This window comes from Octopus bimaculoides, chromosome 22 (genome assembly GCF_001194135.2).
Source record: "Octopus bimaculoides isolate UCB-OBI-ISO-001 chromosome 22, ASM119413v2, whole genome shotgun sequence".
Classification (NCBI taxonomy): Eukaryota; Metazoa; Mollusca; class Cephalopoda; order Octopoda; family Octopodidae; genus Octopus; species Octopus bimaculoides.
The window spans coordinates 17,538,171-17,554,662 of NC_069002.1; the positions used below are offsets into that span (position 1 = coordinate 17,538,171).

At 36.7% G+C, this 16,492-nt stretch overlaps 2 protein-coding genes across 4 annotated transcripts in view; both read right to left on the reverse strand.

Annotated features, from left to right (window-relative positions):
* Positions 1-16,492, reverse strand: part of LOC106874286 (toll-interacting protein) — a 271,164-nt gene that overhangs the window by 69,531 nt on the left and 185,141 nt on the right. The gene's annotated exons all lie outside the window — the stretch shown is intronic.
* LOC106874287 (EF-hand calcium-binding domain-containing protein 6) overlaps positions 1-16,492 on the reverse strand; it is a 300,872-nt gene that overhangs the window by 7,885 nt on the left and 276,495 nt on the right. For all 3 annotated transcript variants that reach the window (XM_052975711.1, XM_052975710.1, XM_052975709.1), the window contains exons 25-27: positions 13,896-14,114; positions 9,745-9,801; positions 2,001-2,172 (exon numbers count right to left, since the gene is read on the reverse strand). In XM_052975711.1, coding sequence (XP_052831671.1) covers positions 2,001-2,172; positions 9,745-9,801; positions 13,896-14,114 — 448 coding nt within the window. The remainder of the gene's footprint in view (positions 1-2,000; positions 2,173-9,744; positions 9,802-13,895; positions 14,115-16,492) is intronic.

Below are 16,492 nucleotides of genomic sequence, written 5' to 3' on the forward strand. Positions count from 1 at the left end.
AAGCAAGTTTGAAAAGAATAAGTGAAAATGCTGAAGTGATACAAATTAGTGGTAATGAAGCCTGAGCAGGAGAGAAGAAGAAGGATACAAAATTCTTCTAAAAAAAAAACATTAATGTTTGCGTCTGTGTATGTGAAACAAGTAAAAGTATATTAAAACAAAATATCTTTTTCATACCTCTTGAAATCACTGGATTTATTAATCCCAGATTGCAGAATAGATTTGAAATGGTATTGCGTGTTTTAGAAAAAAAAAAAAAAAAACGAAATCACTTTCCCTTTGTTTGCAGTTTTCGGCGCTGAAAGTTTAATCAGGTAATGTCAATCAGCTGAGTGGCCCTTCCCTGGATATAGCCAGGGTTGTCTGTGAATATAGCAGTAGCCCCCATCCCAGATGTGGGAACAGCACTCCATTGTGGATGACACTTAAGCTTTATAAGAGTGTCAGCAACTCTTGGGAGATGAAATATCTTCTGAGTGATTGATCCTTTTAAGAACCTGCCTCAGCCTATTGGACATTTGTTTGCTGGCAATCCATTGGTTACAATGATGAGGGTCCTAGTTGATCCAAAATTAATGTATAAGTGACTGAGCACTCCACAGACACGTGTACTCTTAATGTAGTTCTCGGGGAGATTTAGTGTGATACAGAGTGTGACAAGGCTGGCCCTTTGAATTTCAGGTACAACTCATTTTTGTGAGGTGAGTGGACTCAAGCAATGAGAAATAAAGTGTCTTGCTTAAGGATGCAACATGCTGCCAGGAATCGAACTCATGACCTCACAATTGTGAGCTGAATACCTCTAGCCACTAAGCCAAGTGCCTTCACAGGCATTTACTTATATAATGTAAAAATACTTGGTCTAAATTTACTGAATCCCACTGAGTAAAATGGTCATTAAAAAAAATTGATATAATGACAGTATGCATGAGCACACACACACACACGCATAGAGTTGCAGGTATGGTTGTGTGGTTAGGAAGTTCGGTTTGTGACCAAATGATTTTGGGTTCAGTCTCACTGCACATCATAGACAAGTGTCTTCTAGTTGAGCTACAGGCTGACCAATGCCTTGTGAGTGTATTTGTTAAAATACATACATATGTACAATGAAGGCACATGGCTTCCTGGTTAGGGTATTCAGCTCACAGCCATAAGGTCATGAGCTCAATTCCCGGTGGCGCGTTGTGTCATTGAGCAAGACTCTTTATTTTATGTGGCTCCAGTCCATTCAGCTGGCAAAAATCAGTAGTACCTGTATTTCAAAAGGCCAGCCTTGTCTCATTAAGTCTCCCTGAGAACTACGTTAAGAGTATGCATGTCTTTGGAGTGCTCAGCATTTGCACATTAATTTCCTGAGCAGGCTGTTCCATTGATAGGATCAAGTGGAACCCTCATCGTTGTAACTGATGAAGTGCCACTTAGTTACATACGTATATTGTGTGTGTTTATGTTTGTCCAGTGTCAGTTTGTTTACATGCCTGTAACTAAGCAAAAGTGATCAACAGAATAAGTATCAAGACTTAAAATAAGAACTGAGGTCAATTTGTTCAACTAATCATACAAGGTAGGTACTCCAGCATGGCCAGTCAACAGTTGAAATAAAAGTGCATATATATATATATATATATAAAGACCCCCTTCGGTTATGCATCTAGAAAGTTCCACTCTGAGGCACAAGTCCAGGCAAGGTTGTTTATGGAAGACCAGCAGTTACCCATGCATACCAGCCTCCTCTCTCCACTCCACTGATGTTGTTTGAGGGAAAGGCTGATACAGCTTGGCACCTGTGACGTTGCAACTCATTTCTACAGATGAGTGAGCCGGAGCAATGTGAAATAAAGTGTCTTGCTCAAGAACACAACACACAACCCAGTCCAGGAATCAAATTCACTACCTCACAATTGTGAGTCAGACACTCTAACCACTATGCCATGTGCCTTTACATATACATATATGCTAATTAGTTAAAAATGAAATACAGATAAAATGACACAAACCTTTAAACTTGCTTGGTGGGATGAATCCAGTGCTGTTTACATCTAGTTTTTGGCAACTTTTCAAAATAGGTTTCCAATGCTGAAAAATTATATCTTTAATACTTTTTTCTGCAAGTTCTGCATTGACTAATGCGCCTTGAGGTGGTGACTGATATATTGGCAGGTGTGGTTTCTTGGGTTTGAGAAGTAAATAATAACACAAAACATTAGATATAAAACTGTTACATATAACAGATTAGAATACTATTTTCTTCTGAAGATTTGGTATTCTAAGTTAATCATGTAGTTATCTATGTACCAATTACTACACAACATGCTTGTGAAACACGTTTAAAGATTATGTAATTTATGATGTGAGAATAAAGAGTTTATCTCTTTTATTCTGCTCTTGGAGATATACATATAAATACTTAAAATATACATACACAAACATTTTTAAAAAAATTAGATTAACAGGTAGACAAGATGAAGAAATTTTCATCATATTTTCCATCAGGCCTGTCCAAATCTGTTTTTTTTCTTAAAGTCTGAAGATGAAAAATTTTCATTTTTGTCAAATATTATGACAGTATGAGAACTTTTTAACAAAAATATACATACATCTAATACGTCCAATATTAGAATATTGGTGATGGAGACCTCATCATTCACTAACTGCATGCTGGCCAAATCTCTCTTCCAATGATAAATATAGAAACTGACTATTCAAATACTGGTACTGCTGTTAGTCAACAGGCTAGGAAAAAGCTGGATATTAATATTGGAAGCTGTATTATTACCAAATCAACATGCAGTTAGGGAATGCCCGCTGTTGATGAGGTGCAAAACATGCTGAAATCATAAGAAACAGTAGGTCCACAACGGTGCTGGATTTTTTGCCCGCTTCCGATATCTTTGTGCTTCTATGTACTAAATGTCTATATAAGAGATTTTAGGACAAAAACTGCAGTACAGTGCTCTTATAATATATCCACATTTAGTACAATACAGAGATGTGTATATGTGCGTGCGTGCATGTGTGCATGCATGCATGTATGTAATTATCATTTTAACATCTACTTTTCCATGTTTATATGGGTCAGACCAAGTTTACTGAAGTAGATTTTCTACAGCTTGGATGACCTTCCTGTGACCAACACTCACTTGTTTCCAAACAAGGTGATATTTATTTGTGGCCAGACATATTTCCACAGAATATTAGAAATGAATGAGACTACCTGTATGTTGTCTGATATGGACCTCTTTTATGACTGTCATGCAATGTCAAAACAAGAGACACAACACACACAATACACGCACACACACAGATACACACACATACGTATATATATAAAACAGGCTTCCTACAGTTTCTTTTTACCAAATCCACTCATGAGGTTTTGGTGTTGAACCAAAACTATGAAGTTGGGAAGCAAAGTTCTTAACCACATAGCTATGTCTGTGTCTATAGCCACACCTGCATGTATACATATCATATATATGTGGGTGTATGTGTGCATGAATGTGCATGTATACATGCATAGATGTGAATGTGTATGTGTGTATATATGAATGTTTGCATTCTGTGTTTCACACGAGAAAACACTGCACTATGGACAGTGATGTTTGCTGGCAATTTCTGGTCAACAGATTGTCTGCTAGCCTTGTGCTTTTGAAGACAAGCAGAACAAAATCTCCTTTCTTGAAAAACAGAAGGGTTAGCAACAGGAAAGGCAACCAGCTGTAAAGTAATGCCTCAGTAATATAAGTGTTTATCTAACTCTATGCCACATTGGAAAAATGGATGTAAAACAAACAGAAAAAAACATCAGTAAGTCAAAACAGAATGTCAATCATTACTCAACCGACTAAAAATAGCAACCAAATCTTCATTAATTCAAACTCTATCATCTTTAAAATATAGGAATGATACATGAAATAATGGAGTCCAACATTTAATGTCTAGAAATATAAAAAAAAACTCAGAAAAGTGGGATAGTCACAACTGTCTTTGAACATAGATTCCATCATTCAGGGCTTAATCCTCACCCTAATCCAGGATTGTTTAACCTGCTAAATCACTATCAATTTACGCTATAATCATCTGAAAAAGATAGGTACAATATATTGTATTTTTATGTCTACAAATAACAAGTAGGGATGGTCAAACTGAACGTCTTTAATCATAGGTCACCTTAATCAAAGCCACCTTGGGATCTTATCCATAATGACGATAACCTTTCAAATTCCAAATACAGTCCATCCAATGAACTTCCATACAACCTCTGGTCAAACAGTTTCACTTCAGAAGGCTTGGGCTGATTTCTGAGGCAATGTAGAAAACACTTGTAGAAGATGACATGCAATGGTAAAGATTGAACTCGGATCCTCATGATTACATATGATATCAATCACAATTAACACATTGTGATGATCCAACTTGTGACATCAATTAACCACAATCAACAGGGTGTCCTAAAATTAACTATCTATTTCAGTGGAATTGGATAATTTTTTTTAAAAATTCATTTTTATTTATGTTTATCATGTTTAGTATGTGTTAAAAGTGTATAAATAAAAAAAAAATTGTTTATAATTTTATAATTAAAAAAATTTTTTTAAAGGATTTTATTTTCATTCCTGATGGATCCTGCTTATCTGTCCATGACACTTTTTTTTTTTACAATTTAGCAGCAATCATTTTCTCAACCTCCATCCCAAGGATGGAGCAATAGTTCAGCTGAACTTAAAGAACACATTCAGTTAGCAGTGTAGGAGATAACTTCTGAAATGGTTCAAAGTGTGTATCACAATGCTAAGGACAGATTTGAAATTTGCAGAGCTACAGATGGAGCACATGCTGAAAATTTTTAATAAAGTTTTGACATAGGTGTAGACATGGCTGTATGGTAAGCTTGCTTCCCAACAACATGGTTCCAGGTTCAGTCCCACTGCACCCTGAGCAAGTGTCTTCTACTACAACCTCTGGCCAACCAAAGCCTCAAGTGGATTAGGTAAATGGAAATTGAAAGAAGCCTGTTGTATATATATATGTGTGTGTGTGTGTCTTTGTGTTTATGTTTGTCCCACCATCATTACTTAACTGTTGGTGTTGGTGTGTTTACGTCCTTGTAACTTAGCAGTTTGGCCAAAGATACTGATAGAATAAGTACCAGGCTTAAAAAAAGTCCTAGGGTTGGTTTGTTTGACTGAAACACTTCAAGGTGGTACTCCAGCATGGCCACAGTCAAATGACTGAAACAATTAAAAGAATAAGATTTATAAGTCTGTTTCTTATGGTAACATAATTAAGTAATAATTCTTTTATTGTTTTACTTGTTTCAGTCATTTGACCGTGACTGTGCTGAATCACCACCTTGAAGTGTTTCAGTCAAACAAATTGACTCCAAGACATTTTTTTTTAAAGCCTAGCACTTATTCTATCAGTCTCTTTTGCCAAACCACTAGGTTACAGGGATGTAAACACACCAATACTGGTTGTCAAGTGATGATGAGGAGGGGAACAAACACAGATATAAAGACACACACATAGATATATACATACAAATATATATATGACGATCATCTTTCAGTTTCTGTATACCAAATCCGCTCACAAGGCTTTGGTCAGCATGAGGATATCGTGGAAGACTCTTGCCCAAGGTGCCACACAATAGGACGGAACCCGGAAGCACGTGGTTGGGAAGCTTCTTACCATACAGCCATGTCTGTGCCTATAAAATAAACAAAATTCTGTCATTTAAAAAAAAAGTTGCCCAATTTCATTGAATTAGATAATTAATTCTGGGACACCCTATACTAGCTTATGATAAAAATTTCTTGAGATAAAACTATTTATAACAAAGTATGGTGTGATACACCTACTTATGACATCAATTTAGAGTGACAAACATATTTATAGCAATAATAACAACCATAAATTATGACTATATAAAAACAAATACATCTCCTTTGAAATTACTGTGACACAGAAATATAATTTGTTTCATCATAGTACAGCTCTAATCTTTCTCTCTCTAACCATGTTTTTATAGTACAGCTCTATAGTCTGCTTATCTCTAACTGTCTATTCCTAATATAATTACATCTCAACAACCTCTTTCTCTGTAGCTTACTCTCTATACTACACCTCTGTATTCTCTCTATTGCCAATTTTTTATTATTAACTACGTCTATACAGTCTCTCTGTCTCAAACTTTCTCTCTATAAACATTATTATTCATTCATTGATCAGCAAAGCTGCTTGCTCTACAGCCACAAAGAATTGGAATGGATTGTCAGTCTATAATAGTTAAGCACCAAACTAAGTGCTTCACCAAATATAGTTATATTACTTTATACTCTGAGCATCTTTGCCTTTCATCTTTCCTGGAGAGACTGGAATCTAATAAATACTAATAATAACACTAGCAGAGAAAAGAAGGAATTGGAGGGGGAGAAAATTCAACCAACTGTGCCCTAGCAACAAAGATAGACTTTGCATACAGAATATTGTGAGATCTTCCTCTACACATTTGAAACCAGTCCCAAAACCCATCAACCTCACCCCCCCACACTATGAGCTACCCAATTTATTACAGCAAATTTGTGCTTAATGATGCTGTCTCTCATTCATACTGCTTATTTAATATTAATTGATCCCAAACCATCTATTTTTATTTATTTTTTCAGTACTGATCATTCATCTTTCTTTCAGACCATTCCTATATACACACAATCAATTCTGCTTAATTGCTTAGCCTCAGAGTTTGAAATTCTTATCTAATTAATTGAATATGTCAACAATAATTTATGAGTTTGTAGTATTGTGGGTATGTCACACACGTTATATAATAATGCAAAAATAAGCAAGGTTGTTTTTTGTAATTACAATATATTTTGTGGGTGGTGTTTTGGAATAGCTCTTACTACCTCATTGGAAGGAAAGGAGCAAGGAATTAGGGGACAAAAATGTAAAAAAAAAAACTTAAATTTTGGGAGAAAATTTTTTTTCAAATCATAATTCCTATTGTATGAAAACAAAGGAATATAAAATAGGAACCCCACAATCATCTAATTCCTGGCCCTTTTCCTTCCCCATAAGGCAGTGATAGCTATTGTAAAACTCTGCTCAATTCAGGGTGCTTTGCTTCACTGATACTAGAAGAAAGAAAAGTAAAACTGAACTTGGCAGGATTTGAAATCTTAATCACATGACACAAAACTGAGAGAATAAAGTGTCACAATCCCACAAGAAGAAACACAATCAATTAGCAATGTACTCTGAGTTTTCAGGCCATAGCATAAGATCATATGTGCATTATGGTACAACCATGTATTGTATAAACAACTCAAAGTAACAGGTGACACGTGCAAACCAATATTTGTTCACGAATGATTTTCAAATAGCTGACATTTTTTCAGTTTATGATCACAAATTGAAAGTGGAAAATTATAGATGGCACTCAGCATTGAAATTTTAAGAAAATAAAATTAGAATTTTGGAAAAAAAAAATTTTCAGAGTTGTAAAAATTTTTGAAAAAGTCAACAGATTTTAGAATGGTTATCAGTCCCTCATGGGGAAGGAAAAGAACACAGAATTGGTGAGCAAAACTTTGAAAAAAACTGAAATTTTGAAAACAAAAAAGAATTCAGAATTGAAAATAATTTTTTAAAAAGTTATGTATATATTGGAACAGTTATCACAGCTGAAGTGGCAATAAACATTACTTCTCAGTATAGTTACTGCTTTCATCTCTTAGATATTTTTTAACTAGTTTATCACAATTTAATTGAGAGAAAGAAGGGCACAGTGTTAAGGAGCAAAAATTTTAAAAAAACGGAAATTTTCAACAAAAAAAACTTTTTCTCTTCATAACTGTAAAAAATAGGCGGTGCTCCAGCATGGCTGCAGTCAAATGACTGAAACAAGTAAAAGAGTCGAGGAGGTTTTGCTATCACTACTTTATGAGGAAGGAAAAGGGCATCTGTGCTCTTGGGGACAAAAATGTAAAAACCTGAAATTTTTGGACAAAAAATTTTTGATAGACATTCATTAGCATTGTCTGATTTATAACCTGAAAGGTATTTCAACCCCCACCAAGATATTCTTCACTTTCCCCACACACTTTTAATTACTCAATGATAACATTTAAAATCATGCAGATATGGAAAAATTTGTGTCATTCACAGGTTAAAGGGAAAAAACCCACCTTGCATCCATTTATGGCTTCATTCAAAACCACCATCATCATCGTTTGACGTCCGCTTTCCATGCTAGCATGGGTTGGACGATTTGACAGAGGACTGGTGAACCAGATGGCTACACCAGGCTCCAATCTGATTTGACAGAGTTTCTACAGCTGGATGCCCTTCCTAATGCCAACTACTCAGAGAGTGTAGTGGGTGCTTTTACGTGTCACCCGCACAAAGGCCAGTCAGGCAGTACTGGCAATGGCCACGCTCAAAATGGTGTATTTTACGTGATACCTGCACAGGAGCCACTCTGGCGGCACTGGCAACAATGTTGCTCGAATGTCTTTACACGTGCCACTAGCACAAGTGCCAGGAAGGCGACGCTGGGCACAGGTGCCATCACGATTTCGCTTTCACTTGCCCCAACAGGTCTTTGCAAGCCGAGTTTCGTGTCCAATGAAAGAGACGACGTTGGCATGGGTGCCAGTCGTCGAATTTAGTTCATCATTTTATAATTTTCATCTTCAATGAATATTTATTTATTAAAGAATTTTATTACACAATTAAAAACAAAGTGAAAATATACTGGAATCTGAACTTCAGTAGTTTTGAATTCATTGAAGTGGAACGAAAAACTTGCAAACTTGTGACTCTTGAAGCTAGTTCTTTGTAAAAACATAAAGAACTGACTGCTGTTGTTTTAAGTCATGAACAGAGAAGCTTCCAAAATGTATTTATTCAATATCAAATCAAAGAAATATCTGATTTTATGCTGTCTTTTATAAAAATCAGAAGAAACCTTATGAAATTAGCCAAAACTGACTGAATCATTTTTACACAAATTTGACACTAAATGGTTTGGATGTTTTGAAAAATAATGTAATTTTAGCTATAAAATGGTTGCATGAATTGTGGTTTAAGGTCTGATATATTATGTAATAGATATTAAATAACAAATTCAAAGACAAGTTGAAACTACCACATGGAAATCATCATCATCAGCATCATCGTTTAACGTCCGTTTTCTATCCTGGCATGGGTTGGACAGTTTGATTGGGGACTTGGCAAGCCAGGAGGCCACACCAGGCTCCAATCTGATCTGGCAATGTTTCTACAGCTGAATACCCTTCCTAACGCCAACCACTCCGAGAGTGTAGTGGGTACTTTTTATGTGCCACAGGCATAGGAGCCAGTCAGGCGGCACTGGCATCAACCCATGCATGAATGGTGCTTATTGCATGCCACCTGCATGGGAGCCAGTCAGGCGGCACTGGCATCGGCCACAACTACAATTTCCATTTGATTATGATTTGATTTTTGATTTTGATTTTACCTGTATGCTATGTTTATTTTAACTTTTTATAATAATTCCAAAAAATCAAGAATATTTTATAAAAATATCAAATTTATAGGTACAGTTAACCTCAGCAGGATTTGAACTCAGAACATAAAGGAATGAAACTAAACATCAAATATCTTTTCCAATACTTTAATGATTCAGCCAATCTGCTATCTAAAAACAAACAAAGGGTATTTAAGTTATCATCTAAGAATAAACAGATCACTTACGTCTCTTTGTGCCCCTGCTGGACGTGGTTCTTTTCTAAAGTATCTTGTGGAACCAAGCTGTAAGCCAAAACAGACATTTAGATATTTAGTGGCTATTTAAGCAATGAGTTTGTGAATGCCTAATAGGCTGGGTGTGGTGTTGATGAAGAACTCCTGAAATATGGCATATACACGCATTACCCATTTTTCCATCTTCGACCGCATCATTGTTTGCATTAGGCGTATTTGGATATGGAAAGTTGTAACAAATCAGTGCTGGCTATAGGATACAGTATTGACTTATAAAGCATTTAATATGCTTTGTAGTATATTATGGTTGCATATCGTAATATGGTGTCCCAACAAGTCATTAATATTTACGTACCAGCTGCCAGGAATGTGTTTAATATGTAAAATAGGTATATCCAGTAATGCTACACCACTATATTTAGGGGTTATTTAACCCTTTAACATTCACATTATTCTGTCAAAAGTAAGGCTTATTTATTCACATTATTTTAAATGAATCATGCATTATCTTTTAGCTTTGAGATTTTAAGGAGGTAACTTAGTTTTTAGAATGATATTGTAGGGTTGGTGCAAGAGGTGAGATTTGGCCAGTTTGAACATAAAACAGACGAAATGTTTTGGCCGGGTATGGCTAGTTTAAATGCTAAAGGGTTAAGCAATGAGTTTATGGATAGTTAAATGGGTTGGATGCAGTGCTGATGAAGAAGCAAGAACTTCTGAATTATGGCACATACACCTCTTACCTATTTTTCCATCTTCAATCGCATTGTTGCTTACATTAGGTATATTTGAATATGAAACATCGTAACAAATCAGTGATGGCTATAGTTTCTACAGATAATCTGTAAAGATAGCTTTAACAAGTGATTTAATAACACAGTAGGATACAATATTGACTTATAAAGTGTTTAATACACAATAGAACCTCACAGTATGACTGCACCATTGTACAAGTAATTTGCTGCACAAGCTGAGGCACGTGCAAATTTTTGTCTTGAAGTACAAGTGGAAATCCGCAGTATAAGCGAGTTTCATACAAGTGACTGCTAGTTGGTGCTGAGCTCACACATGCTCTACCTACAAGCACAGTCTCCGCTCACTCAGTTTATGTATTTATCTGATTGTTGCAGCATCCCCATTGTATTTTTCCCAGTGTTCTTTTTGTTTAGTTTTGTGCATTTTTTGCTATTATTTTATAATAATCAGTTGCGTTAGCCATGGGTCCTAAGCAGGTTAGTGCAAAGGACAGTGCTGAGAAGAAGAAAAAGCTGATTATGATAGAATTGAAGAAGGAAATCATTGATAAATGAGAGAGGAGTGTGTGAAGTGGACATAGCATGTCAACGATCTGCAGCATCCTGAAGAAAAAGGATGAGATCAAGGCTGTTACAACAGCAAAGGTTGTCCCCTGGCTCTCTAAGCAATGCACATCTGTTCATGAATGGATGGAAAAATTGCTTCTCCTGTGAATCAACAAGAAGCAACTCACATGGGATATGATTATTGAGACCATTATCTATGAGAAAGCACAAGCATTGTATGGGAATCTCCTGAAGCAGAACCTTGGAACATCGATGGAGGAGACATCAGCAGATGCATTTAAGGCCAGTCACGGCTGGTTTGATAGTTTCAAGAAGAGGACTGGTGTTCATAGCGTTGTCAGGTATGGAGAAGTAGCAAGTTCTGACACAGAGGCAGCTGAAGATTTCGTGTGTGAATTCCTTCAGCTCATCACAACTGAGGGGTACATTGCACAACAGTTATTCGACTGTGATGAAGCTGTCCTTTTTTTGAATGAATATGCCCAGAAGAACCTACATAACTGCAGAGGAGAAGAAAATTCCAGGCCACAAGCCTATGAAAGATAGGCTAACTTTCACCCTTTGTGCCAATGCAAGTGAAAATTAAGCCGCTCCTTGTCTACCATTCTGAAAACCCACTAGCGTTCAAGTTGCAAAAAATCCTGAAGGAAAAGCTGCAAGTCATGTAGAGGGCAGTCATTAAAGCTTGGATCACCAGGCAATTCTTCTCTGAGTGGGTCAACCTTGTCTTCAGACTAGCAGTGAAAAAGTACTTTCTGGAGAACAGTCTTCCTCTCAAGGCACTCTTAACCTCGAAGATGATATCCAGGACGAATTTGAATTCATAAAAGTTCAATACCTTTCACACAATACCACCCCTATCTTGCAGCCCATGAACCAATAAGTGATTTCTAATTTTAAGAAATTGTACAACAAACACCTGTTTCGTCGGAGCTTTGAAGTCACCGAAAATACAAATCTAACCCTTTGTGAGTTTTAGAAGGAGCACTACTTCATTGTAAACTATTTGAAAATCATTGATATGGCCTGGCAGGGTGTAACAAGGAGAATGCTGAATTCTGCATCAAGGAAACTGTGACCTGACTTTGTATCCGAAAGAGAATTTGAGGGAATTGAGTCTGAGACACCTGTAGTTAAGGAGATAGTGTTTCTTGGCAGGTCCATGGGCCTTGAGGCTGATGATGAGGACATTAACGATCTGGTTGAGGAACACTCAGAGGAGCTGACAACAGAGAACTGCTCCTGCAGCTTCAGGAGCAGCAGCATTTGAATGCAGTGGAAGAAATTGGTCTCCTGGAGGAGGACAGTGTAGTGGAGAAGGCTAGAGTGACATAGAGGTAGCGATGGAAAAGTATGTTTCTGAATTTGTAGAAAAATATTATCCTGAAAAAGTATCTACAGGTCGTGCAGTTGCTTTATTTAATGACATTGTTCTGGCGCATTTTCGTAACATTTTGAAAAAGCAGACTTCTCTTGATATGTTTCTATTGCAAGTGTAAAATGTGAAGAAAGTGTGTCCAAAAAGTCTAAATTAAGTGAAGTGAGAGAGAAGATGCCAGAAATTGTTCTTCCTGAAATCTTAATGGAAGGCGATTCTCCTTCCAAACAGTAATCCTCCTCCTCCCTGTTCTATCATCTTCTTCACACACAAATTGTCCCATCTTTAAGGTAATTCAGTTAATAAAACCAGTTTACATATTTCTTTTGCTTTCTCTTTTTTGTAATTGTCATTTTACTTGTAACTACAACTTTTCTGTTTTAAAATCCATAAAAATATTATTTTGGGGTAGTCTTTGCAGGCTGGAATGGATTAATTATATTTTTGTTAATTTCAATGGGGAAAATTGATTTGTAAAATGAGTAAATTGTAAAACGAGCTCAGTCATGGAAAGAATTAAACTTGTACTGCGAGGTATCACTGTACTTGGTAGTATATTATGGTTGCATAACAAAATACAGTGTCCTTACAAGTCATTAATATTTAGACAGAAATCTGAATCTAAAGCCTTTTGATGCCAATCCACCTCTTGTTCCTACAAAATGCAATTTGTTGTTTGAAAATGATCTAAAATATAGCTTTCTATCAAAATTTAATTTTTATTTATATTCCAAAATATTAATCATCATTATCATCGTTTAACGTCCGCTTTCCATGCTGGCATAGGCTGGACAATTTGACTGAGGACTGGCGAGCTAGATGGCTGCACCAGGCTCCAATCTGATCTGGCAGAGTTTCTACAGCTGGATGCCCTTCCTAACGCCAACCACTCCGAGAGTGTAGTGGGTACTTTTACGTGCCACCGGCACGAGGGCCAGTCAGGTGGTACTGGCAACGGCCACACTCAAATGGTGTTTTTCACGTGCCACCTGCACAGGAGCCAGTCCAGCGGCACTGGCAATGACCTCGCTCAAATTTTTTTTTGTTTTTTGACAGTTATTTTAATATTTTATTCTTTGCAAACTTAAATGAAAGAAAGGCAGTATGTTTGAACAGAAATATGTTAAAAAAGAGTTAAATAAATCTAAAATAATTTGTACTCCTAGCTTTGGTTAATCCTTAAGCTATAAATTGGTTCCCTGCAAGATTTCATGTTAACTTATTGTTCCAATACCAAGTTAATAATGATGAAATTATTTCAATAAATTCAATTAACTTCAAAAATAAAAAAGCAGAATATTACTATTTTGTGGTGGTGGTTGTAGTGATGATGACACCAGTGATGATGATCTGTAGCAGCAGCAGCAGTAGTAGCTGCAGTGACTATCAATTGAACAATGAATTCAAATATATCAAAATATCAGGATTTACTTTTTACCTACCTCAAAAGGTTTGTCTTTTAGTATTAGTTCCTTTGCATTTCTACAGAAACTTGGCCCTGATGGTTTCCATGGTTCTGGGACATAGTTGATATTCACAGTATTGAAAGACCTGCCAACTATAGATTGGCTTCTTGCAGCAGGGCAATACTGGTTAAGAAAATCCTTATACATTAAGTTTTCAAATGAGTTAAGTGGTAGAATTCTCCAAAATTTTGTAAACTGAAATCAAAGCAAGAAAGAAATAAAGATTGTAATGTGATGCTACTGATGAGAACATATTTACCATGGATTAGTTAGAGATGTGTGTGTGTGTGTGTACATGCATGTATGTGTGCATGCATGTGTGTGTGTAATGTGAGCTTGGCTTAATGGTTAGAATGTTGAACTCAATGCTGTAAGTTTGTGGTTTTGGTTCTCAGACTAAATTATGCGTTGCATTCTTGAGCAAAACATCTCATTTCTCATCACTCCACTCTACCTAGCTGAAAATGTGTAAAGCAACCACAAAGGGAGCATTCTCCCCTCTTGAACAAGACATTAGTTCCTCACAGGGGGTTGACCCTGTGAGTGACTGATGTTTTGCTCAGAGGAGTATTGTACTCTCAGTCACTTGGAAACCAGAATAAGGTCTTGTAGGATTCCAAGTGACATACATACATACCTGATTATCCAATTTTCTACAGATATTGGAATGAAATTTGGTGAGCTCGAATGCATTTTTGACAATAAAATGTGGAAAAGTTGTGCCCTCCTCTGAAAACCTAAAAATGAACAGCTTGGCAATATGACCCTACAGTCAGGTTACAATTATAGGTATCTTGGACATGGTAAGAATGTTAGATATGATGAACCCATAAATAGAGGACCAGGAATGAATACCTTAGAAGATTAAAGAGAGTGTATGAAGATTGTAAGCCATGTGAACAGAGAACTCAATGACAGCAAAAAAATCCTGCCTGGAAACAGCACTGCTGGAGATCAAGAAACATCTGAACTGTTCCCATGAAAAGAAAGAGCAGACACAGAAGCCTGGGTTATAAAAAATATAAAGTCAAACCCTAAACCTTCTTTAAGTATGCCAGAGAAACTGCCTTCATGTGTTGCAAAGTAGAGCCACTCCTCCCAAAAAGATGGTTTCCTCATGGGAAACCCAATGAGAGTAAGTGAAACACTGAATTAACAATTCAAAAGTTTCTTCACCCTACCTTTAAGGCACATGCATTTTAGCAAACTTGTAGAATTCTTTACCACTACAGATGTAGAAAGGGAGACAGTAACAACTGATTACGTTGACATCAAAGAAGAGGATGTAATACTAGCAATAGATGATGCTGATGCAAACTCAGCAGCTGGATTGAAGGATTCCCAGCATCCCTTCTCAAGTCATGCAAACAAGCTCTTGCAAAACCACTGCAGTTTCATTTTCAGAGCCCTTTTGCAAATGGTAAGCTCTCAAGCAAACTGAAAGAGGAAATAATATGCCTATTCACGAAGGAGGAAGCAGAGCAGATGCTAAACATTCTAGGCCTGTTTCCCTGACCTCACACATCAGCAAAGTCATGGAACAAATATCCCACAGGAAACTAATTGTGTTCCTTGAAGAGAATGACTTGCTGACTGACACCTAGTATGGCTGTCAACCAGGTAGAAGCTACTTGACACAACTCTTTACAGCATAATGACTGGATGTTAAAGTGGCTACTCAACAACTTAAATGGGACCACGATACATCTAGACTTTGCAAAAGCCTTTGATAAAGTTGACCATGGTATAATATGGCACATGCTGTGTAATCTCAGCATAGTTGGAGTGGTGCATTTAGAGTGGGTGCATTTATGTGTTTGCTCAACTTGCTAGAAACAGAAGCTAAATTTTCTTTAAACATCACCATACCATCTAATATAAGGCTAGATGCTTTAAGTGATGTAAGTCCCACATATTCCAAAAAGATTGGAATGCTTTGATTAATTATATGTCTGTTGGATAATGCTGGTCTGGGGATAAACAAGAACAAAATTTGACCAATTTTGTTTTCTTATATAGAATGAGGAAACAGATTTAATGAAAATGTAGTAAACCATACACGAGATCATGACAGGAATTGCCTCGGTTGTAAAATGAAATTAGCAAACTCCTTTTTAAAACAGTGATTTAGAGCAAAATATCTTAAAAGTATATCTGGAAATTGATCTAACTTCCCAAGAGTGTCCTTCCTTCATTGACTTTCTAAAAACAAACATTTTAACGATATTTTCCAGAGGTTAGGCTTAGGATAATGTAGATGACGATTATTTGGAAAAATGGAGGGGAAAAATTTTCATGACCATTCCCACAATCTCGGACATATTTCGGCAGACGTCAGCGATAGGTGGTTCTTGTTGTTGGCACTCCGTCGCTTACGACGTCGAGGGTTCCAGTTGATCCGATCAACAGAACAGCCTGCTCGTGAAATTAACGTACAAGTGGCTGAGCATTCCACAGACACGTGTAGTGCTTAACGTGGTTCTCGGGGGAGATACAGCGTCACACAGAGTTTGACAAGGCTGACCCTTTGAATTACAGGCACAATAAAAACAGGAAGTAAGAGAAAGTCGTGG